This window comes from Columba livia, chromosome 1 (genome assembly GCF_036013475.1).
Source record: "Columba livia isolate bColLiv1 breed racing homer chromosome 1, bColLiv1.pat.W.v2, whole genome shotgun sequence".
Taxonomy (NCBI): Eukaryota; Metazoa; Chordata; class Aves; order Columbiformes; family Columbidae; genus Columba; species Columba livia.
Genome location: NC_088602.1, coordinates 91929351 through 91955697, shown reverse-complemented (window position 1 = coordinate 91955697; position 26347 = coordinate 91929351). Strand labels below are relative to the sequence as shown.

The window sequence follows — 26347 nt, the reverse complement described above, 5'->3', positions numbered from 1 at the left end:
TAAGCTGAGAGTGTCTTGTGTTGATTTCAAGGATGAAGGCAGAAAGATGCCTGAAGTCTGGTGTTTCTAGTCCCTCAATCAAAACTTTCACCCCACAAGATCCAAAAGTTTTAATATGAAATTCCAGGAATGTCTATGTGCTGCCCCCTTTCAAGGAGCCAGGGAAAGTGTCTAGATGTATGTTCAGCGTACACTGTCCCATCGTATTGACAAATAATCTGTGACGAGGAGCTTGTTTCATTTTGTTTTGCCTTTTAAAAGCTTCCTGCCTTGCTGGCCTTTGGATCTCCTGCTTGGCAGCTCACTGGACTCTGGCTCCCACACTGGTGCATGTTTACACATCCTCTTCTCCTCCATACCTGAGGTGCTCCACATAGTGGCGATCACAAGGACGAGGTACTTGTAGGCTCCTACCTCCTCACACAGAACTTTGCATTCATCCCTTGATGCCAAATCCACACTGTGCCAGCCTGGGCCTCACTTCCCATCTGCCCCATCATGTCTGGCCTCTGCCATCCAAGTCGGTTACCCCCTTGCAGCAACACAGTTCATGATTGTGGTTGCTTCGTGAAGCTCTTGGTGCTCTGCAATGTGACACAGCCAACAAAAACTGATCCCTCAGGAGAATGAATTTCACTCTGAGGCACTATACCGTTTCTGCAGCTTAAGCCCCCTCTTTGGTCTGTAACACAGTATCTGCTTTACAGATGAAAAAAAAACCAAAATAACTAAATTCAAAACTTGAAATGATCGCTTGGCTTCCACTGCCAGTTTCGCAAAAGGAGGGTAACTAAAGATGCAAGCTAAGGGAAAAGGATCAAGGCTCAGAATGGAAACCTGTGACACTGATATGCTGCCAGTCCAAGAGAATCAGATGGAAGGCAGCGGGAAGGAGGGGAAAAATAGTGGAGAACAAGCTGCTCATTAACCTGGCTACACCACATTGTTTTCTGGAGGTTCCAGAGCCATGAGAGAGGACGTGCCCATCTCCTCTTGAAGACAGAGACTTTGGCTCTCCTGTTTCCAGCAGGTTTTACCATCAGCTCCTAACCGCACTGCCCCGCTGGCCACCAGCTGCAGGGCGATGGGAAAAGCCCGGCACTCAGCTTCTTTCACCCTTTCTGACAGTGTCTCCTCCGTGTCGTCTGCCTTCACAGATACTGGCTCCTGGTGGATCACTGCTTTTGGACTGGACTCCTCCTAAAATGGGGATATTGGGAGTCTTTTAGAAGAGGCTGGTGAACAGTCTCAGGATGGTCATGGATGATGCGGATGAGACAGGGAAAACCTCATGAGGAAAAATCTCATGAGAGGTCTCAGAAAGCACGTGTAATTGTGTGCAGGAGGCTGAAAGTGCATCTGGAGAGGCTTACAACCTCTATTAGGGGTATCCACATTACATTAGGGGGCACACCAGGAAGAGAGACATGGGCTAGAAGATTCAGAGGACAGTTTGCTGAGAGTAGGAGAAACTGAAAAAACACCCCCTCATAATGTGAAGAAGACAGGTTCTCAAGAAACCACAAATGCAATGTAACTCCCACATCTTCCTGTTTTTACTGGTAACAGTCCCAAGATTTCCACACATTCCTGTTACCTCTTCATGTTTCTGCATTCAAAAAGAAAAGAAAACAGGTAAATTCCTTTTCATAGCCTAATGTTAGGTAAGAGGACACTTACCAGGACAAAATGCACGGTGCAGCCTGTGCCTTTGAATCCACTTTGCAGGGCTTGCTGATGGGCATTTCCATCCTTGACTGGTGGGAAAAGTGATGGGGAAACATTCAAAATTTTCCCTGGGCATCAATGTGAGAGGAGAAAAAAAGGAAAACAAAACAAAAGAAAAGAATTTGAACTGAATTTTCTTTAAAAAGAAAAGTGAGATGTGATCATCAGCTCAAAACAACAGCATTGAGCACCACTCAGGAGTTTAAATGGTCTCAACAGTAGTCAGAATGTAACAGGACATCTTCAGGTTCAGGTTAAAAAGCAAAAAATACACATGGTGTAATGAAGGGGAGATTTCTTGTGGCCTTTCAATGCTTAAAAGGTCCCTATAAGAAAGATGGGGACAGACACTTTAGCAGGGCCTGTTGTGACAGGACAAGGGGTAATGACTTTAAACTAAAGAAGTCGAGATTCAGGCCAGACATGAGGAAGAAATATTTTCCAATGAGGATGGTGAAACACTGGCACGTTGCCCAGAGAGGTGGTAGATGCCCCATCCCTGGAGACATTCCAGGCCAGTCTGGACAGGGCTCTGAGCAGCCTGATCTAGTTGAAGGTGTCCCTGCTCACTGCAGAGGTTGGACTAGATGGGCTTTGAAGGTCCCTTCCAACACAAACTGTTCTATGATTCTATGAAATCTAGGGAAGTGCTACTCTGGACAGTCCCACTGGCTGGAATGAATTAAGGCGCAGGGCAGCCCCACTGATTTACGTGGAACCCTCAGTGTCAGCAAGGCTGTGAGAGATTTAATGAAAAGATTAAGAACTAGGACTCTGTAATTCTGGTGAGACCAAGCATCCACATTTTAATTTCTCTTTTAGAGTTACAATTTCTTACCTTTCCATTTTCTGAGAAAAGGACCGGACAAAATTCTCATAAATCCTGAAAGACATATTAGTTCAACAGCGAATTCTTCAAGAACTTGGTCAATCGTGCTGTCAAATTCAGAGCGACTCCCATACAACTTATGATCAATCACCTAAAACGTTAAAACAGATCAAAAGCCCTATCAAGGAAATAACTTTGCATGAATGAGAGCAGCTACTTAGGCAACAAAGAGAAAGCAAAATGGATTCATTCCAGGACATGCAAGGATTTAAAAGTTGTAAGTTTGTGTATTATTCAGGATACTTGTGATTTTTCACATTCATACAACCATTCCTGGGAACACCCCAATCACTTGCTAAGTTAACACTGGCCGTTTCACATGGGATACCTTCTAAGATGTGTAGAAAATCTGCACAAAGAGAAGCCAACTGCAAAAAGAGAAACATGTGGGTAATGTGGTGGAGAGGGAGATAAGGGGGAACACATCAGAAGATTCTGACCTCTTATTCCAGAATGTCTAGTCAAAGACTAAAGTACAAATAGTAATGGCTCATCGACAACACCATCACCAGTTACTCTGTAGTTGCTTTTTGAAAATCATGAGCTTACCTAAAAAAAAGAGAACAAACTGGCCAGACATTCTGTGTAAGGGAAGGAGTCATGTCTTGTTCTATTTCTACTTCACCTCTCAGCTCCAGTTCCCAAGCTAAGTGTTGATTCCTGACTCTGTTCATGAAGACATTCATCAAATAATGGGCTAACAAAACTGTCATGCTCTTGCCTATGAAAATGTCAATTAATTTTAACTTTTTTTTTTCCCCAAAGATGAGTCTCTATACTTCCAGAAAAAAAAAGTAACATGAATCCAATCCAGCTGTTGAGGGAGTGTGCTGAAAACATTTTGATGCACGGAGAGCCTCTAACGGCATTTATTCTCACCTGTGTGTAGCTGTACAAATAAGATAACTGCTCAAAATCATTAAATGTCAGAAGGAAGGGTTCTCGGTGGGCTGCATTTGAAATATCAAGTTGCTGAATGTTTTCAAAAGCCATGTTCTGTGTTTTGACAAATATGATGACATTATGTCACTCTCTATATATTTTTTTCTTTTATGAAACAAACCAATAAAAGTTTCCACAACACAGTGCTCCTTTACTGACCGCAGGCAGGAGAAGAGACTTGTATGGTGATGTTGAAAGTGACTAAGACAAAGCTCTTTCTAAGATAGGATGAGCCAAGGAGACAACATACTTGTGTTGGTGCTGGAATGTGTTCAAAAAAGAGCAATGAAACTGGTGTGGGGTCTGGAGCTCAAGTCTGATGAGGAGCAGCTGAGGGAACTGGGGCTGTTTAGTCTGGAGAAAAGGAGGCTGAAGGGAGACCTTATTGCTCTCCACAACTACCTGGAAGGAGGTTGTAGCATGGAGGGTGTTGGTCTCTTCTCCCAAGCAACAAGTGATAGGATAAGAGGGAATGGCCTCAAGTTGCACCAGGGGAGGTTTAGATTGGATATTAGGAAAAATTTCTTCATGGAAAGGGTTGTCAGGCATTGGAACAGGCTGCCCAGGGAAGTGCTGGAGTCACCATCCCTGGAGACGTTTAAAGATGTGTAGATGTGGCACTTTGGGACATGGTTTAGTGGTGGACTTAGTGTGTTAGGTTAACAGTTGGACTCAATGATCTTAAGGGTCTTTTCCAACCTAAATGATTCTATGTGTTTCAAAGAGACTGAAGTCTTACTGATTTCAGTTAAAGCTTGAAGCTGCATGGGCTACAGTCTCAGACTCAAATCATCAAAGCACTTGCAATTTTAAGTGTCTTCCTAACTCTGGACTGTAGCACTCACTGAAGAGACGACAAAGACACTCACAGCCTCCAGTGAGCACCGTCCATACAGCTTTCAGCTCCACCTCTACTGATAGTTCTGACAGCTTCGGGCTACTTCCACTTAGCAACATAAAAATTTTAAAGAAAAGCAAAACATGAATGCTTACCAAGCACTTCATAAAGACCTACAGATTCAGTAGCTGTGAGGTGGTGATAAAAAGAAAAGGAAACAGGTGTCTTTACCCTGGTGGGAATTCCAGCCCGGGCTGCATTTCGTAGTTCTTCCACACCAGACTTGTTGGAAATGACAAGCACAACTTGAGCACAACTGCCTGGCTCTTTTGCATAACTGATGAGTGCAGCAAGGTTTGTGCCTTGAATGAAGAGAGAGAGGAAACATTAATGAAACAGATGAGCACCTGTGCCACTGAAAATTGGCTCTCAGTCCTGTTTATCTAACAAAAAAATCTTGTTTTCAACAACTGCACAAACAGAAGAGGACTAAGGAATTTCTGCACTAATAAAGCTCATTTGTTTAGCAGTACAACACAACTTCCTGACTTCAGTCTAAATGCAGCCTTGGTTTTAGAACACTTCATAGACTCTACTGAAATACAGGCAAGGCGGATACACCTGTACCAGGGCTGAATTCACCCTCTCCTCTGCAAGGACATATCTCTGTGTGATGATAAATGAAAGCTCACCTGTTCCAGAGATGAGAACAGCTACTTTAACTTTGTTCTTTCTGGGCTGGTGTTGACTCTCGACAGCAGCGCTACTCAGAAGATGCTGGGGGCTACTCAGCTGCAGAGCTTCAAGAAGATTCTCAACTTTGATGTGAGAACCTCCTCCAAATATGTGAGGAAAAAGTTAAAATAGCTTAGATTTTACTTTCTCTTCTAAAGTCACTTTGTATAGGTCACTAATCATAAGATTCAATAAAGAGAAAAAGCTGTCAGCAATTAATCTATGCTAGCACTACCTGAAGTGCAAAAACATATGTTACTTGAACAAACCAACTCAGGCTGTTGTGCTGATTTCTTTCGTGTTACCCACTTGCAGAATTGTCTCCAAAGGCCTAGCTATGGCATAGTCTTTTCAAGGATTTTCCCCACCTTTTACACCTGTCTTCCTTTTTCTCTTGTATTGCAAAATTACACTGAAAAAGATGTTGACAGAGCTGAGGTTGCATTTTGACCATCAAAACTTCTCCCCAAGCTGTCTGGTTTCCAGAGGGATTCTGGCTCTTGTCTTGATGCATGTCAAGCAATGGACATCCCAGAATGAAGACCTACAATCATATATGACTGTACGCAGCCGTGGCCTACACTTGACCTTTACACAGGATTCATGTGAGTAGGGAAGGGGTAGGAAAGGACGTGGGTTGATTACCATGATTGTGGTAAAACATAAACAACTAAATCATGTTTCAGTCTTTAGAGACTGTCATCAGAGGGATTTACTCAAGTCAGTACCTAGATAAGACACTATTCAAGTACTGTCACTCTGAACAAAAAAGACATTCACTTCTCACTGAATTTAATAATGAAATGTAGATGAAGGGTGTCAAGTAGTCTCCAGCCTAGTGAAACGACAGGAAAACATGCGACCTACACAACCTTTGCAACAGGGAGTCTCCTCAGAGCCTACACAACTGAGGACAACTGGTACATCCCAGGAGATGTTCACACTTCACAGCCTCACACTCTAAACCAACTTAACCTGTATGAACTTAAAAATTAAATAGCTCATCCTTAAGTGGAAACCCCTCTGAAGTGAGACAGATGAATCTGTTACCCTTGGAGTCAAACTATAGTCTGTTTAATTTTTGTGTCTTCATTTCCCATTAGGACACCTGCTAACCTGTGTGACAAGAGGCAGCAACTTTCCCAATCAGCCAAGCTTCCTCATGTCTCTGTATGTCCTTGAGAACATGCTGAGCCAGGTCCTTCTGCACAACCAAGACTGCACCGATCCCACAATTAAAAGTCTGAGCCATCTCCTCCTCAGAGAGGTTTCCTTCTTTGTAAAGCCAGCAAAAGATTTCAGGAATCTTCCAACTGAGAGCATCTGAAAAGGATTGGAATTTGTATATGGCCAGCACAAATGTTTGCTCCCCATCTTTTATTAGATATACAATGACAGTGGTATATTATAAGAGCTGATAGAGATGAATTATTTTAAAAATACTACCCAAGGAGGACACTGACCCAGCTTCCAGTCAGCTTTATAGTTGCTGCTTAGCCAGAGGTTTCTAGCTGTAATTTGTGTGAGCCAAGTTGTCTCTGGGCTTTCTAATGGAAACATGTAGGAAATGATGGCGAATTAAGATTTACTCATCTCTCATCAGCCAGAAGGACAAAGCTACAGATGACCTGCATCTCTTCTGTAAGAGATAAAGGAGCTGTGGGACACACAATCCTCTGGCTTTTTTTGGACTACTTAAGCAGATCCTGGTTTTCTGTTTCAAATAACCAATAATCAGTACAAGAGTGTACAATTATGTGTACTGATGGGCAGACTGAAACAGGGCTGAGAGTTCTACACGCAGATGGGAAGGGTGGATGGCATTTCACAGTGACTCCGCTCACACAGGCACGGCCTTAGGTTGTTTGTGGAAAAGCTTGATGGTGCAGACTTGCCACCTTGACTTTACTTTAGAAAATTAACAATCCCTTGAGCTTGTTACCTTGTCTGTGCTCCCAGGCACTGGCAAGCAAGCTAGGCACCACCTTAGTAAGCTGAGTTCATAGAATCATAGAATTATAGAATGTCCTGAGCTGGAAGAGACCCACAAGGATCATTGAGTTTCTTCCTTCCCCTTCTAATTTCATTCTACAGAAATGCAGACAGACATACAGACATCTTCCTTCCTCCCTCCCCACCCCCACAATATTTTTGAAATTGCATGAATAGGTTTTTCTTTAATATTTTGAACTTTTAAATACTTTGCTCAATTTCAGCTTCAACAAAAAAAGTTCTATAATACCATATTTACAGGTGTCAAATGCTAATCTGTCGCAGGGAAGCTACCATCCACCATAAAACTGCATTAAATATGTGTGTGTGTACGTGTCTGTGTGTACACATATTGTGGAGCAAATAACACAAATTAATTCTCTCAAGAAGCATCCTTGCTCAAAATGTTTAGTATGGAGATGTGTCTTGCAGAACACACAATCTTCTCAAACACCTTTTGTCCTAGACATGAGCTGCCTTCAAACTCTCCTTAAATTTCCCTTCTCCAATGAGAGAGTGGTGCTCATCAGCTGATACCTACTTGAAATGTGAATGCTTTTGGTAGACTCTTTGGAAAAGTAATGACTTCAGGTCATTCAGTCTTCAATTATGTAGACACATACATTTCTGAGTATCTCTATAACTGAAGCTGAAAAATCGAGTCTATGCTGTCTATTAATTTTGTCAAACAGAAACAGTCATCTTTGATACTTACCTAGGACAGCACTGACATGTTCTGGCAAGATTCTGGAGATTGCTTCCACCAACCCCTCCTCAGCAATGAAGGCAAAAGCCTTCACATGCCCTGAGCGAAGGACAGGCAGCAAAGATGGACTGTACATTTTTGCTGGAGTCAGCAATATATCTCCTGCAAACAAAAGTGTCGATTAATTTGTTTAAAAGGTCATTACGTGTTTGGTGGGAATGCTTCTCTGAACAGGTCCCCTTCTGATCTTTGTGGCAGACAGCCTTGGGAAGCAGCAAAAAGTGCTGGCCCACTCTTCCAAAACTGTGGAAGCAAGCCCACATACCTTCCCCAAAGAGGGACTATCTGTAACCCATCCTAAAGTAAACACCCCTTGGCAGCAGCTAGTTATGAAAATGTCTGAATACGATTCATTTGTGGGTTTGGTTGTGAAAAGAAAGATATTGTACCTAGAGTCTTGTCACCACAACTTCCAGGTGCTGGTGAGGAGTAGTGTAAGGACGACATTAAGAGAATCTTCCTTATGATGCTGAAGCCATGGCCATGAATCCCAGAAGAGGCCAGTCCAATAAGCACATCCTCTTCCTCAGCTCTCTGCAGCCCCAGGACCATCTGCCCTCGCTCCACGGCGCCAACCACGAAGCCAGCCAGGTCATACTCTCCAGAAGAATACATGCCAGCCACCTCAGCCATCTCCCTGCCTAAGTGCGGGGAGAAAGTAGCCAGCACGAGCTGTAAACATTTTTTTATCCTTTACTTTAAATCTATAGTATCTCCTAAAATAAGCATCGTATCCAGGACAGCTGCAGAGACATGCAACCTAAGCAGTGCATTCAGATGTATTTTAAAAATCCTTCTTGGTTTCTTGCTTCACCTCAAGACTTCAACAAAACAAAGCTTCATCTAGTCAGTGAAAGAATAAACTTGATTTTTTTTTTCTTGCTACTTATCTGGCACCTCCCTGCTATGACTGAAGATCAGAGAGGGAATGAAAACATCTTAACGCTTCACAAATGTGATGCATCCAGTTTTGCTCTCTTTTGTGCAAGGATAAATAAGCAAGAATCAGGATCCAAATGCATGAATAGTAAAAATCATCCTTCTGTGCTGACCCATTTTAGAGATAAAGAAGAATTTAAGCCCAAATGCTTGACTGTTTTTCTCACCAAACAAAAAACAATTGTTCTAATGCCACATACTGCCTCTGCCTACAAAGTCTATCTCACTAGTAATTGTTTCAACATCAGAACTCAACTGAGAGGAGTGTTCATACCCAGGAAAACGCATCCTGCATTTCTGCAGGCTTCAGCTATTCCTTCTTTGATTGTTTCAGTCACTTCGACATCAAGTTTGCCACAGGCAAAATAAGTGAGGAAGAAGAGAGGCTCTGCTCCTTGGGCCAGGATAGCATTGACACACATGGCAACCAGGTCCTGACCTATGGTGTCATGTCTCTTACACACTTGTGCAATCTGCAAAAAACATGGTGGGAACCAGCAGTGGTGACAAGAAATATACAAAACTCAGATATTAATCAGTCAAATAAGCAGAAATCTTCTTTTCCCTGAAAAGAATCACAATAGAACATACATGCAAAAGCTAATCTCCTGCATCATCTGTTTTAAATCAAGAGAAACCAGTTCATTTTCTAGCACAGAAAAAAAAAAAATCTATTTTATTTTTTTAAGCATTAATTCAAATTCTAGCTCCAGATACTCAAAATTTGTCATTTTGCGCTGCTTGTTTGGTTGCTTTTTTTTTTTTTTTTTTTTTAATATTATGTCAAATCCAGAATAAGAGGTGTCTAAAAGCAATTAGAAATTCCCAGGATATTCAACCTACAGAACATCCTAGCAATTTCCATAATAAGACTGGGTTGCTCAAATATCACTGTGTGTTCTGCTTTACTTTTGTCTGCTAATTTCACCGGGCTATGCAGCAACACTGATACAATTTATTAAGTAGTTTTCTTCTTCTTCTCCAAGTCCACAGGGAATGAAATTCTTCACTCCCACGCTCCCCAAGAAGACTTTTGATCTCAGCTATCTCATATCACAGACAAAAATGTGGGCCTGGTCTGTAGGCTCCCTTGAAAGACAGGTCTCTCACAAAGCAATAGTATTCCCTTGGGAAGGCTGCTGTTTGTTTGTTTGTTTGTTTGTTTAAATTATTAAGGTGTTTTCACCCTACAAGTAATGCAACCTGATTCAGACAACCTGGCTTCTATAAAGTAGTGACATTTACACTACTTTATTACAAGCAGAGGTTTCTACACTGTTAGGGATACACCAGAGCAGTTCCCTGTGTGCCAACACTGATGTAGATGCACAGCGCCAGCTCATACAGTGCAATTAGTCTGTCAGTTACCACTTCAGGGTCTGAAATAGGATGAAGATTGCATATATATCAAGAAATTTTCAAGGTAACTACCTTTTACTGACACAGCTCTATCAGTGTAGTTATACCAGTGCAGAAAAGCTCAGTCCAGAAAGATGGGTGAGGGAAAAACGCAAATAAATATTATCACTGGCTTCAAAATGGTAAGAGATCAGCATCTAAACAAATTCTGAATTTGGATTACAAGCCTGACTTTTTCATTGGCTGGTGGATTTAGAAGCGCTATGGAATCCAGTCATCCCGTGTCCTTTGCTGCATTATAACATCTCCTTCCCACCAATCTAGTAACAATTCATGTAGGCATCGGCCAAGTTTTTTGGCCAAGGAGAAGTCTTGGGAGCAGTCTGTGTAAACACAGTTGGGAATGTCTCTCTGCCAAACAGTTGGAACAAAGACTCACAAGAGCCAGCACCAACCATTTCCTCATGCTCAGAGGTGTCCAAGGACATAAAGCTGCAAATGACCTTCTGAATTATTACATTTGGTCTTCTCCTTTTGCAGGAAGCCACACTACACTATCCCATCACTAAAGGTATAAACAACTTGAAACAAGTTAAGTTGCTGTGCTTGACCAGGGAAAGGCAGCTTCAGAACACCAAATCCTCTGATAGCTGGAAGTTTTCTTCTAATTATATATATATATTTATTTATATATATATATATATATATATTTATTCCTGGCTGAATTTATCCTGTGTGTCCTTGTGTAATTAGCTTTCTTTATCTATTTGCTTCTCTTCCCCTTAAATGTTTGTCTCCTCCACTGTTCTTTTCCCCAGTGCCCTGACAAAGGTAAACATACTACCTCTCTGCACACAATTTATTAAGCTAAGTCTGACAGTTCCTGTCTCAACACTCCCTCTGTACTTCTCAAAGACAATGAACCTTCTATTTTACAGCACAAATTCTGGTTCTTAGTTCCTGAAGTGCTCATCTAAATGTTTTGGTTTACTATCATTTCATCACGAAATACAGAGTCTCCACATTCTCAATAACATAGAGGCCTTGCTCAATTATCATCTACAAAGTTCAAATGACCATTGCAGTGGACTAGAGATGTATTTATAATGCGCAGAAAGGATGCAGATGGTGCAATTGGCTTTGGCATTTGAAACAGTTTCGGGAGATTACATGAGCTTTGCTACGTCAAGTTCCAAGTTACCTGGAGTTTAGGTCCAAGGCCTTTAGTTTGAGATACCAAGATAGGATCATTATAACCAGATGCTTTCAAGTCAAAGAAACCAGCAAAGTCTCCTACTTTTGAATGACTGCCTGCCAAGTAAAAATATGTCAAGGGTCATTTTTATGGGAAATAAAAAGACTCACCAAGACAAGTACTGCAAATTCTGGTTTCCTGGAGAAGACAACATTGTGTTCACTGACAGAAACATTCACAGATTTATGAAGCATGGACCCCAAAGTCACATATTTCATGATGTTGTAAATAGATCTTTATTATTCTGTATTTGTGACCTATAGACTGTGTATAGCAAAGGTTAAACATTTTACCAAACTGTTAACAGCTCACCGTTTTAATTTGTGTAGCTACTTTTTTCTAAGGGGAAAAAAATCAAGAAGAAATTTTCCTCAGCAGATCATTGCTAAGAGTAAAGAACATAGTCTGAAGAGCAAATAACAAGTTCAGTGATTGTTAGCCACAGTCTAACTAACTGTTTGGATGCTGTACTCATATGTAGAGTTGGTAGGATGACTTTTGTCTAGAGACATACAAAACCATTCCATTAATCCGGGGGTTATTCTGTTCACTAGATTAACCTTGAAAAAGTGCAATCATCTCAATGTTAAGCCAATCATTTTTTTAATTAAGAAAAAGAGAAGTGATAAGAAAGAAAAGAGAGTTTTCTTTCTTAGTGGAGACCCCAGCCTAGTTTCTCAAGCTCAGTTTCCATGCCAAGAATGCATTGCTTATCTCCTGGGGGAAAAAAAATAATCAAAAAAATCCTCAATATATGGAGGAAATTCAAAGATTCTTCCCAGTCTTACCTGATCTGGTGCCACTTACAATTGATGTTTCCAGCTGCTGAAACAAAACATCACTAGTTACAGCTTCCACATGTCTCTCTTTGTACATTAGACCGCTGTGGAGAGGAAAGGACATGCTAGCAGCAGCAGTGACATTTTCTGCATAGACCATCATTCATCACACAAATGGGAACAACAGATACAAAACTTTGGACTAGCATCAATTTCTGCTAGTGCCTTTGCTTACATACAGAGACTGTTTGAGAAGCCGAATACCCCGATGGCCAATGTCCTTCCGGTAAGTGGCACCCTTGAAACGTACGGCTGCTACACCCCTGTTGGCATCTCCTAGTGCTTTCATCAGGTCCTCTTTAACAGCAGTAATGGAGAGGACTCTGCCACCACTCGTCACCACTCTGCCATCCTTCAGCGTTGTGCCAGCATGGAACACCTGCAGGCCTAACTCTTTGGCTTGCAGCAGCCCTACAAAAGCAAAATGAGCTCTCAGAGTATTTTAAATCACATGCTATGTTGGCAAAGCAGTGAAGATTGAAGTCCTTTCTTCAGACAAGACAGAAACATAAAGCTTCCCGCCTTACCTTTCTTCTGAGAAACAGCATGACCTGTGAAGGGTATCCCACCCCCCTGGCCCTTAGTCTCCCTTCTGAGACATCCAGTAAGGACACAGATGACACAGGAACAGAAATAAGGGATCCAGGAACCACAACAGGACATATAACTACCCTGTGCCAGGGCAAATCTGTGCTGTATATTGTAATTGTGAATTATTTGTGCTGGGATTTCCTGTATGAGATCACAATTCATAGCAGCTTACTGCCTGGATTCTCCCCCTCCTTGATATTAAACCAGTAATGCTAATGTTACCTCAGCATTCCCCTAGAAATTCTGCTGTGCCAACACTACACAGCTCCCTACCACATCAGGAATTAGTGCTCTGCAAACACTTGCAGGTGGTTGTCCAATAGCTAAAACAAATGATTGATTCGATTATTTTCATTTGGCTCCGTGCATTTTCCTTTTAGAGGAAAGCAAAATTGTTCAGGGGTTTTTTAGATTTGTATTTTGAGGAGAGGATAAGGGAAGAGGAGGAACTGCTGCCATCGCCTGGAAAAAGCAAAACAAAGCACAGTTTTCCCTTGCTATCAGCCAGATAGATTCTACAGATGAGTAAAAAGGACCTTTATACTTGCTGAAGGTACAATGTGTTACATTGCCACAACACTGCCCTGACAAGGTCAAAGCTGAGCCTCAGCTGGCCTTGCTGCAATGGAAACTTAACTCCTTACCATCATGTTTTAAGGAACACTCCAGAATAAAATGCTTGTTAAAGCCATTAAAAAGTGGGAATCAGTGAGAAAATAGGAAAAAAATACCTAATAAACCCCACACAACTCCAGAGGCTGGAGTACAACAATGAAAGAATGGATTGGATTTCATAGTTTTGATTGTCTGTTTTGTGATTAACAAGCAAAGGGGTCATACCATCTCACTCTTAAAGGTGTCAATACCAACATGAAAAGGGTTAAGTTCCTGAGACTGACTAGTGAAAGGCAGCTCCCTAGCAGAAGGATTCCTTCAGTTACGTGATTGGGATTTTTACAGTTACGGAAATGCAGTGTTTCACAGAATATCACCGACAAAACAAAATAAATACAGTGAGTGAAGTGGAGGAGGGTGGGTGAGGAAAACATGACAGCAGAAACCTTGACAAGGGAAAAGGCAGAATAACGTGACCTTTTCCCTGAGTGATGTAGGGTAACTTGAGTTCTGACAAAAATAAGGTGGCTTTGATACAGGATCAGTTATCTGGGTTGCTTTCCACAAGGCATAGCGTTGGACTGGCAAAGCAGTAACTGAGGGGGAAGGAAATAGTTCCGCAACAGTTCCCTCCATTTTAAAACTTTTTAAACGATGAGATATTAAAACACAATAATTTTAACACAGAAAATCAACATTGATCTGAAGTGCACCTTCCCCAAAACCCTTCAAGCTCTATGAAGAAGACGTCTTTTTTAGTATTACAGTGCAATGATTCTGGCTAGCTGGCTGGCAGGCACAAGGGAAGGAAACAAGGCGATGGTGGAGGCATGCACTATCGCAGGTCCTCAAGTCTCACCCTGATCACCTGGCCAGGCATTAGTTAAGATAACACAACCTCCCAGCAAGAGAGCAAAGCTAGGAAAAAGCAGTCACGTGCTGCAACACTGTGGTCGGTCCATGTTTCCAGCACAGTGTGCGGAAGTACTCCACATGGACGTACCAGAGCTGTTCCAGGAGGACATCATTCCCCATCACTTTCTTATCTGAGCAACCAGCTACAGACATCGCTTTATACACTGATGTAATTTTAAACATTTAGTCCCCCTGCTACTTTGGGCAGGCATACACTCCAGTTAAAAGTTCGTACCGAACAGCTAACCTTTCCACAAGGACAGGGAATGACGGATGGACGCAGACTCTGATAGAGTGTGACGGGTGCGACGGAAGAAAACAGTACAGGTCTCTGGGAAAAGGGGTAAACCTACTGAAGTACTACACTGAAATTAAATAGTAAACAACCTATGGCAGTTACCTGTTACCTCCATGCCTTTGTCATAGTCTCCTGGGTATCCTGGACTTGCCATGACCACACACACAGCTGTACTATTTTCTGACCAGGCTGGCATGAAGCTGCAGAGTTTGCCATCAATTGTTGCTTGAATCACTTCATAAAAATCATTTTTAAGCAGTGGAAGAATTACCTGCAGAAGATTTTCATAGTGATAGAAGTTAATTTTTATTTTGCTGACCTGAAATTCAACTTAGGTAAAATTCAGCTAATAGAGTAAAATTTATACCTGCCAAACTGAAGCTACTCTATTTCCCTATACCGGTAGATTTGGAAACTATAGGCGAGCATTAGTTTGCAGCATCTTTTTGCAACAGTCATAAATTTACAAACATGAGATACGACATTATGTAGAACGAACATGAATTTAGGCCCCTCTCATTCTGCTGCTATACAGAAAAAATAAAATCTGAGGAACAGCTCTTTAACTTAAATTAATCAATTAATAATTCACAGAAGCTGACAAGCTAAAACTATAAGTTACCTCATACATTATCTAAGACATTCTCATTCAGATCTGCATGTTCAGGGGAAAGAAGACATAAATCCAAATATATAATGTACATTTCCCTAAAGATAGCAGTCAGAAGTAGCAGAATGGAACACATTGAAGTTTCCAGTCTCTTTCACTCACCTGGCACTGAGGGTCACCAAACTGACATTTAAAGTTCAAAATTTTCACACCATCTTTGGTAAGCATTAAACCTGTTTGCAGCACACCTGAATAGGAAGAACATAGCCAAGCAAATGAATGCAACTGTTTATTTTTCAAGAACTAGCCTAAACACAACACAGTACTATGGAATGTGGGATGCATTTCTGCAAACTGTAAGGAATTAGAAGCAGGGATTCTGCAAGCAGTTATACACAAGTCATAAAAGTGCCACAGTAACCAACAAAGTGGCTAGCCACAAACTGAGGAACATTGCATCACATTTTAGACCAAATCCAATGGAGAGCAGCCTCTCTGCCTTCTGCTACAGCCTTATAATTCCAGGTATTCAGAGATCAGAAGGAGCCGACAGTATGAAAAAAACAGTTCCCAAAAAACCCCATTCATCACACAGACATGGTGATTTTCTTACCATTAAGTGCACTACTGTTATGCATAAATATAGAAGCATAAGTATTCTAGGCCAAAAAAATAAAACCAAAATCAAAATTCATAACCGCTACTAACAAAAACTTATTGAAGGTGGCCTTGGGTAATTTCTACTGTAATGGACATATATGCCTATCATGATCTAAAGAAAGCCTTTCATTGGATAATCAGAAAACCAATCCCCAGAGAATAACAAGTATTAAACCTTAAACCAAACCACACAAAGCATTAGGTCCTCCAGCATCATAATAAAAATGCTCAACATCCGTTACATTCTTACTGCAGATTTGGGTGTCGTAAAAAAAGTTACCAAATATTAATAGCAGGGAATACACTGCAGACTGGAAGCCAACTCTTTACATGTAGGTGATCTTTACAGTCTTCAGTACCAAAAGCAGCCATTGGCATTAAGTGACAGCTGTGAGCATCACCCTCCTTTTTAAAAACAGCCTTGAGACAAAGATCTTAAGAGAACTTACATTGCTGTATATAGGAATAAACAGTACAACTGAACTTAAGTATAAATTATACCCAAACTACAAAGACTCTGGTTGTAACTGTTTTAATAAAAAACATTGAAAAAAATACAGTATGTTTTATGGATAAAAGACTGAAGTTCTTCTCTTTAAAGGAAGAGCTATAAACCAAACCAGTGAGGCTTAATACTGCACTAAAAATGAACTACTTAAAAAAAAAAAAAAAAAAAAAGAATTCGAAAGCAATCTCTAACAATGAAACTAACCTTGATAAGACTTTTTACCTTGGTTTTCAGTTGAATGTTTACTTACCTACATATGCTGTTCCTTCTTGTCTCATACTATCAACGACATGTTGAAGGATAGCATCATTGATTTTCTCTAGCAGAACTTCTGGAACCTGATGACCAACATGAAACAGACTGAGAGTGATGACATTTGCTGGACTAGCTCATTGGACCTGGAAGAACTGGGGTAAGTAAATTCCTCAGCTGTGTTTTCCACTCTCCCACCCACAACCAGGGCACTCCTTCCATTAGTGTGCTGCTGCCCAAAGGCCAGATGCACTGATCCTCTGTCTTCCAAGATTCTCTGTCTGGTTCTTTCTTTAGAAGGCCAATTTTAAGGAGGTTTGAAACACTGGCAACCTGGGCTGTACACGGTAAGCTTGTTTCTGTACTTATAGAAAAACACACTAATAGTGTACTTGAGTAGAGCAGTATATTTAGAACAATGCAGTCAGTTTTAAGAATCAACAACAAGAAACCCAAGGTTATGTCCAAGTCACAAAGACTCCAGGCATGTGTAGAATTTTACAGAGACATTTCAAGTGATTCTAATAGGAGCAGAGAAACACCAAGTTTAGGAATAATGGAAAAGGTAAAAGAGACCATTCCTGAGAACATTGGCTCATTAAATCTAAAGAATGACTACTAAAGTTTGCGCCCTGTATTGCACTTACACAAGCAAAGAGTCAATCAATTCCAGAAGTCATCTGGCCTATGTGATAGAAACAAGATTGAGCCTTAAAGGAGATATATTAACTACAGACGTGATCAGCCTTATTGCAGGCTGAGGAGCTAGAGTGCAATACCTGAGGAACTGGGCAATAGGCTCCCATCCCTCCAGTGTTTGGACCCTGGTCACCATCCAATAATCGTTTATGAGCCTGGGCTGGGGGCATTGAGGCAATAGTGACACCATCCGTGAAGCACAAGCACTGTTAAGAGACACATACAACTAAGAAACAGTGACAATGACCTGTCCTAAGGGAAGTTAACAATGCTGGTCACAGGCTGAGGCTCAGTTCTGCCACGACAATTTAGGAATCAAAGCTCGAAAACAATAGGTTTAATTTATTCTGCTGCAAGCCCACAGACCTGAGGGATTTCATTCAGGTCTTTCTCATTTTTTAATTATCAAGAGAAATGGTGCCTCTCATAACAATCCCTTTCTGATGAATCAAATCTTGACCTATCAATCACGTGGACATATGCTTACCTTAAGCCATGTGAACAGTCTTCTTTGATTGGCAGAATTATTCATGTGTTTCAAGATAAACATGTGTTTGCAGATTTGGGGCCTGAATGAGTGTGAGGCATTTTCAGCGCAGCACAAACTTGCACTTTCAGTTTTCATGTGGCATATAATATGCATGCTTAAGTTTTATTCTGCCACTGAGTAGTAATCAATAGTAAGGACGGTGCCAAAATAGGCACTAAATATTAGCACAAAGTTATTAATGTCACAAGAATTACCAAGACGAAGACCACAAAAACATGTTTTAGGACACTTTTGAAAAAATATCACTTTCCACCTAAAAACACCCGGCATAATTGCAATTTTATGGCTGATGTAGAAGAAAATTTTACTGACAACATCCATTAATTAGTATGGCATCAAATTGCTTTGATTGCATATTTATGTAAGTGCAACTAAAACAAAAAACCCCACAATTTGAAACAATAAACTTGTGTGCTTATACATAGAGCATAGCAATAATGCAAAGAATAAAAGTACATAACCACACCATTGATCACATACAGAAAGTTCTTCCCCTTGAAGAAGTTCTTCAATAACAACCATTTCTCCAAACATTCTGTCCTGTACAAACAAAAAATAGTTATCCAGTTAGCAAACATGACATTTACTGGTTAAATCCTCTCTTTATTTTCTTTTAACACAAAAACTAGGTACATGAAAAAGTACCAGCTTGCTTGAATTCTGGTAAGTTGTGCAAAGCTAACAATCTCATTTGGAGATAAGGAAGAGACATTGAAATGCACCTTATCAGATCCCAGGAGGCAATGAAAAATGAAAATGTTGGAGGGGCAGGGCGGCAGGACTCAGTGCCAGAACAAGAGTTCAGTTACAAACTCTACTAATCCCTGCACACTTGCCCACTGTCTGGAGCAAACATGAGGAATCTGAGGATGGTACCCAGAGAAATTCCTTAATCAAATAGGAAAGTTTCTCCTGAAAATACTTGGTTCCTGTGGGCAAAATTACAAACTCACAGGCTACAGAACATTGAGAATTGGATTCTCACTGATTAATTAAAGCTTTATCCACCTGCATAATCTCTTGGACAGCTCTGCAGGCTTCTTCTTTGCTGGCTGCAATAGTCACTTCTTTTCTAGCAGCAGGGCCCCTCGCCCGTACAACTCGTGCAGGAAAGTCTGTGCTTTAAATGAAAGCAAAAGTGAGATTTAGACATCCCTACTGCATCCAGTGAAATTATAATTTTTAAGCTGAATACCTCCCATACTCCTCCTTTTTTTATGAACAGTTGAAGAATAACACATCAGAAAAATACATTCCCTGTTAGTCCATCCTGTCATGGAAGCGAATGGGCTCTTATAGCCCTCAGCACAGGACTGAACCAGAAATCCATGAATTGTGGTGTTGGTTCTGACAACAACTCAATGTATATCCTTGGACAAGTCACTGAATTTTAATGCCTTGCAGTTTCTTCTGCTTTCCCCTGAGTTGGGTTACTATTTTATTCCTGTCATAGGTTTGGAAAGATGAACTCATTAATGACCTATAGTTTTATAACATCAGATTACAGTACATAATCCTATAGACCACTATGGATGGTCTGTTTAGGGTTATATGGTTAAGGCCGAGTTAGGTCTTGCACATAAAGGATATGTTAGAACTAGTGTATCAGCACTGTATCCCCAGAATTGCTTCACTTACTCAAACACAAACTAAATCTAGGAGAAAAAAAAATAGCATAATGTTAATGTATTTTAACTACACTTTACCCACTCACCTCTCTCCAGCTTGTCAACAGCCAAATAAAATGTCCCTTTTGAAGAGCTGATTCTACACACTACTAGCCTGTTTTCTCAAAGAACACCTCATTCCTTCTCTCCACATTATGATTTATATTAGGATAAATCTCAGCACTAGATTTATACAAGCAGCTAAAGCAGGCTCACACAAAGCTCCCTTTCTCCACATCTCAGTGTGCTGACCTGAGATAGTTTTCCTTTTTGAGCCTTATGCGTGCTTACAGACATACGAGTTGCTGGCCTGTTTCTCTACGTGGCAGTAATACAGGCTAAACGCTGTCACAGAGAAAAGTCAGTGAAAAGTTTGTTTTTATTTTTTTTAGAAAAGAAGTTCCACTAGATTATACCATATGCAGCAGATGACAGCAAAACCAAGAAGTCCGTGAAACCGACACAGCCACAGACCAGTGTAGCTGAACACAGCAGCTGCTGTGAGGCTGGACCAAAATAGTGACAGCCGTAAGTTACTCTCCCAAAGGATCCTCAATGACTTCAGAGGTATTACTGCTCAAAGCAATTGCAGAGATATGCAGCTATATTTCTCTCTCTCCACATAAGATATATGCTGTCTAGCCTTGAAGAAATAGAAGTATCCTCCTTGAGTTATGAGTATTTGACCAGTATCTTCCAAATCACTCCACTGACAGTGTTTTGTTGGTATCTGTCTGTGTAAAAATTATTCTTACTCTTAGAGAAATATCGAAATATTTTTCTCTGCCACATTTTTTTGTCTTTTAAAAGACTACCTAGCATCCTGAAGAAGGTCATCAAAGGGAAAAAGAGCTGTGATCCCTGAACAGAAAAACCAACCTGTTCCCTGCACCTTCACCATCTGTCTCTAATTACAAAACTAATTCATTCAGTAGCTATTTGAGAAGAACAACAGTTGAAAAGTTACCTAGTTCTAGGTAACTATCACGGGTGAGGGCCCAATGCACAGATGACTCAACAGAGGAGTTTCCAGTATCAAAATATTTACCTGATAATAAACCTACAAGCTTCCTGGGGATTGGTGAAGGCTTTCCATCTTGCTGTTGGGATCCCATGTCGATCCAGAAAGGCTTTGGCAAAACTGGTGTTGGATGCCAGCTGGGCTGCTTTTGCAGATGGTCCAAAACACCTCACTCCTGCTGCTCTCAAATCATCAACAATCCCTAATTGTCAAAAATAGCAAAATAACCAAGTCATCTCTTTGGAAACATCAAGTCATTTTCACAAAAGGAAAACCACATAACCATTCCAGCAGTCTGCTACACTTTTCCTTGTCTCAAACACCTCATTCATCCTTAAAATAAGGTTCTGCATATCCAGTGACCTGTTTCATCATTTATTTTTAAGAGGTCTCCAGCTCTTTGCATTAGTAAGCACTGTCACAGTTACCACCCCATGACTACTGTTAGGTCTGTCTGGTACTTCTGTTCACTATTTAAGATGTGGAGATCTTACTGTACTGCTTTACAATAAATGCATGTGATGGTCTGGGTACTGTTGCAATAATGTTAGGACTACTGCAAGACAATTCCTCATACAAAAGAAAGCAGAGCAGAAAACACAAGAGAACTGTTACTGATTCTTGATCCTGCATGACTTCCTCTGCTGATTTCTAACATAGAAAAAGCAGCATACTGATATGAAGCCAAGTGTTTTCAGCAACTACAATTTACAAAATAATCTAAATTTTCTTGCTCTATAGTCTAAGTCAGTGTGTTTCCTAAGACCAAGGAGGTCATTTTAAAGCAGAATTCAAGGTGCTGATTTTTACTGTCAAGCCTTACCAGCTGCCAAAAGAGCTTCTTGTCCAACTAACACAAGTCCAATGTTATGATCTTTGCAGAACTGGGTAACAATAGTGTGATTGCTCACTAATACAGCTGAAAAGGAAAAGGAAACATAATTAAGTCATCACTGTAAAGCCTAAATAAGAGATGGGAGATAAGAATGTCATTGTTTCATCTCCCCAAGAAGTATGATTAAAATAATGAAACAGTCCATGAAGGGCACAGTAAAAAAAACATATAATAACAGAGTCCACAAGGAACAGTGAACATTTCCAAATTGCACTACTGTTTTCAATACACATCTGCTAACTTATTAAATTTATTTTATTTGCTATATGTAACCAATATAAACTTTTAAAAGCTGCTTATCGTAACAGAATAAAACCTTAAAAAAGATAAAACTTTACGTTCATAAGGCAACTCAATTTCAACATCTGAGCAAAGATTTAATCAATGCCAGTGCATGATGCAGCTAAATTTAGGTGAGCAGCCTGGGCAGACACCAGAGAAGTTTCTAGCCAGAAGTCAATGACTTTGAGCCTTCTATTCCTCTGTTACATTTCACTGAAATTGGTAAGAGAATTAAAGCATAACAGTGTGAGGAAAGAGATGAGGTGCAGAAATACACAGTCTCACATAAGCTCCAGTGTCTTAAGAAGCTAGGCTAAAAATAGATATAGTACAGCATTTTACTAGGCAGTTCTAAAATCCAGAAACAAAACATATGGGGGGAAAAAATGTGCCTTAAATAATTTGTGGTACCAGTAAAAAAATATAATTATCTCCTATCGACTCAACACAAATGCGGTCAGTTTTGTTTCAGTTCCAACAACCATATTAATCATTACTTGGCACAATATTTTGTTTTTTCTTTTTACCTGAATTGGAAATTTTTCCATTGTCAGCTGTTCCTGCATTCCCTGGAGCAACAAACACATGTTTTACATGGGGGGACTGGGCCAACTTCCAGGCCAGCGCATGCTCTCTCCCTCCACTGCCAATCACAAGCACCCGATCAGCCATTAACCTGTGCAAACATGGAATCATCATATATAGCACTATCCATTTATTTCACAAAACCATGTACAAATAAGCAAAAATATATAAATTATATCTCTCACTTGTAACTGGTAAGTAATATCAATCCAGTTTGTATTAGAAAGGTATCTATAAGACATTTGAACAAAGTGACTGCACCAGTAGTGTCACTGAATGGATTCATCATCCACATTTGGTTTAAATAGTGAGAACAATGAAATCACTGAGATTTTCTTCCCACTTGTTTCAGCATAGTCAAGATTTCCTCTCTTCAGTATCCAGGCTGAAATAACTTTGTCATGACTAGGTCCCATCAAGTTCTTTGCACAACTACACAGGTCAGGACAGAAAGTTTCATACAAATGCTCTAGGTAACTTACCAGATACATATATTTCCAACTGAACACTGTGGTCAATCTAGGAACTTTTATGAGTGCAAACATCCTCAGTAATAAGTGGCAAGGACAGCTTTAAGAACAGATTTTATACTTTGACAATTGCTAAGAGTGTAACTTTAGCAGAACAGCATGCTCAATAAAAGAACAACTGTTAATTTCACTAGCACACTGACATTTAAAACAGTTCCTCAATAATATTTCTAGGCAAATTAGTTTTGATTTATTTCAGAAATATTATCATACTCAATGTAGGTCACATCTGCAAACTTAATTTTTCCATATGTGCTGAATGTGGACAAATGTCAGAAAGAAAAAACACCCCAGAACATGACCTTTAAGAAAGATGCTAATGGCATAAACCAGTCCTTACTCAGGAAATAGATAATAAATTAAAGATACCATAAAACACCAGCTTTGCAAGCAACATGTCAGTAGTCTTCTCTCAAGAAATCATAACCATTGGTTTGAGGTCATTACTTAGCTTCCAAAGGCAAACAAAAGCTAAGTGAAGACAGAAGTATAATATTTCAGAAAAGACGTTCATGGAACTGTGATATATCAATTACCATATTTCAAGTTCCTGAGACAGTATTAAGATGTCTTAAACTATTTTCAACAAAATAAAATGTAACTATATGTATTTTCATAATTATTAAATTGTCCAAGTACAATGCAAGCACTTCAAGTAGCCTGCCCCTGGGGATTACAGACCATTGTGGAATATCTAAGAGACTAATTTTAAGTTTTAGTTGCTGCGCTCTAGGTGTGTAAACACAGAGCATATGCTTAATGCTCTGTCAATTGCCAGATCGATTTCCTTGCAAAAGACTTTTCTAAGTCTTTATACATCCAATATGTCAGACTTTGTCTTTCCTTTTGTCACTGCTTGACAAATAATTCTGGAATCACTAGGAAGTTGTTGTGGACTTAAAAGTAAAGGGTTACAACTGCTCTGTGTCTAACAAAGACATCAACATGCTCTCTACAAATGTTCATTAGGCACTGTGGTCCAACCATTTTTTAATAAAAAGTGAAGTGGTTTTAAAAGCAAAATTTGTTTTTTCCCTTAAATACATTTTTACAAGTCACTGAAGTTTTTCTAAGGCAGAATAAAGTTCCTGACTGGGAACACAGTGAAACCAAGCAGTGCCTCCTACCCTGTGGAAAAAATGCACATTTCCATTCCACATCACAGTGAGGACACTAAAGACCTTTTCTACAATGCAATTCAAAAGCATGCTGGCAGGAAAGAAAGCTAATAAGACAGCTGGTCCTAGAGGAAAGGCTGTAGAGAGGGATGTCTCACTTGAATCATCTTCCCTTACCGTGTCAGACCCTGCTCTTTGTCCACGCAAAAGGCTGAGGAGTCCTCTGGATGGATCTGAGCTCTTCCTTCAGCTCCTGCTTCAGCTCCAAATGATTTCTGATAAGATAAGGCTGAGAGGGTGAAAGAAGCAGACAGACCTGCATGCTGCCCTGTCTCCTTTTATCCTCCTATCTAACAGGAGCATCCCCAGCGGGATCCCCTTAATGCCACCCGCCCTTCAAAACAGACCTCCCCACAGGCTTCAGCATCATGGACCACTCTCCTCTCTTGCCATTTTTCCTTAGCTAACAACAAAAACAACTCCTCCCCACCAATCAGTCCTGCAATGTTAATAGTATTCAACCCTAGGAAAAAAAGGAAGCTACAATGTGGTATTAAAAAGCTGAGATCATTGCTCAGTTCCCATGTTAAGAGTAATTTTATATCCTCTGACAAGTAAAGAATCTCAAAGACAACTTGTAAAAACAAAACATAGTTTTCAGGGTCTACAGCTAAACAGAAACCCTCCAGTTAAAACCTGCACCCCTAACTCCCACAGACCTATTCTTTGTAATGGAACATATTCTTAGATGTATATATAAAGGTTATTTTAACATCTATCACACACTTGAACTGTGCCTCCCTAAATTACTACCCTTTTTACCTATTGAAGAAATTTAACACAAGCAGTGACAGAGATACAATGTATATAATAAGTTCTTTTATTCTCCACTGGTTCCTGCACAATCCTCTTCAACACCCTAATTCTTTCATGGAAGTATCTGAAGTCATTTGGTTAACATTTGGCAAGCTTACAATGCTATCACTCTTTACTGAAAATAAAATTAATGTACCCCAACATAGCACTGACCAGTATCCATGTGTCTTAAAGTCAGGCAATGAAAAATAGAAAAGTACGTTAATAGAAACACAAGCCATTCCTTTCACACAACCATAACAATTTTTAAACGAAATTTGCAAAGTCTGTTTAAAACTTCTACAGAATTAATGGCTTGGGTACTGGCGGATAGATGCTGTACTTGAACATCCTAGTTTAAGGAGACATGGCTCCCACAACACTCTTATGCACCACTTATTGAGTACCTGTAGACTGCCCTAGATTTGCAAACTCACAGTTCCACGTTTTCTGCCGGTGACTGAAGAGCAAACCAACATAAGGAAAGAAGAGTCCTATTTTATATAAGACAAAACAAGGATAAAATTTCTCTCTCTTTAGTAAGGGTTTTTGGAATATTTTCTTATAGTCAGGAGGCTGTGACAATTTAGGTCAGAAACAGAAACATCCCTCTGCTGCATGACTGGCCAGAAGAAGATAGTTTAAACTTGTATTCATTCTAGCAGGTCAATTTGTATTACAATTATCTGACCAAATTGTTTTCTTAGGTGATGGAGTCAATATGCAGCAGAGAAAGACAATTATACATAGAAACTTCCAATATCAAAATTTGACTCTTATAGAAAGAAAACTTTAAATAGAAATATTGTAGAAAACCATTACCTAATGAACAAAAAATATATCTGAAACAATGTATTTTAGTGTTGTTTATTTACCAAGATGGTATACTGGCAAAGCTGTAACAGGATGAGTATAATCCTGGAAGCTGTAAAACAAGGCAGATTGCTTTGTGTGGTTGTTGCTTCCTTTCAGACATCAATAGTGCCATTTCACAGGCTGGATATGCAGCATGCTAAACTATACTCCATCAAGTACTATTAGTAAAAAAACACAAAGGTTTTTGTTTGTTTGTTTGCCTGTTAGTTTTTTAATAATACATGCTGGTGTTCAGGGAGGAAACAAATTGTTGTGTTCCATCTACTGGGCCTTTAGCTTGTGCATCTGGGTTCTCTTTTCCAGGCTGAGGATAAGAACTGTTTCCTGGTTTGGGGCTTCTTTAGCTGAAGCTGCCATTCCCCAACAGGCAGGAGATGCCACACACAGAGGTCATGGGAAAACCCACCACGCGTTACCTGCCCGGCAGTAACACAGCAGAGACCAGGAGCTCTGCATTACAATGGGTCTGCACTGCCTTTTTGGGTGTGCACAACGAATGCCAACGTACCCTGCTGCTACCACAGCTGCTCAGAGGCAT

At 40.2% G+C, this 26347-nt stretch overlaps 1 protein-coding gene across 1 annotated transcript; it reads right to left on the bottom strand.

Moving 5' to 3' along the window:
- Positions 1-763: 763 nt before the first annotated feature.
- On the bottom strand, positions 764-24386 carry LOC102088577 (trifunctional purine biosynthetic protein adenosine-3-like). The gene is made up of 22 exons (XM_021299581.2): positions 24256-24386; positions 22373-22521; positions 21492-21587; positions 20696-20870; positions 18989-19100; positions 18461-18520; positions 17511-17636; positions 16730-16817; positions 15474-15559; positions 14804-14972; positions 12462-12693; positions 12232-12326; positions 11390-11499; positions 9104-9302; positions 8280-8531; positions 7840-7992; positions 6249-6455; positions 5090-5233; positions 4629-4759; positions 2567-2708; positions 1681-1796; positions 764-1200 (listed from the first exon to the last, which is right to left on the bottom strand). Exons 2-22 carry the CDS (start codon positions 22515-22517, stop codon positions 934-936), a joined length of 3105 nt encoding a protein of 1034 aa, XP_021155256.2. The 5' UTR covers positions 22518-22521; positions 24256-24386; the 3' UTR covers positions 764-933.
- Positions 24387-26347: the final 1961 nt, after the last annotated feature.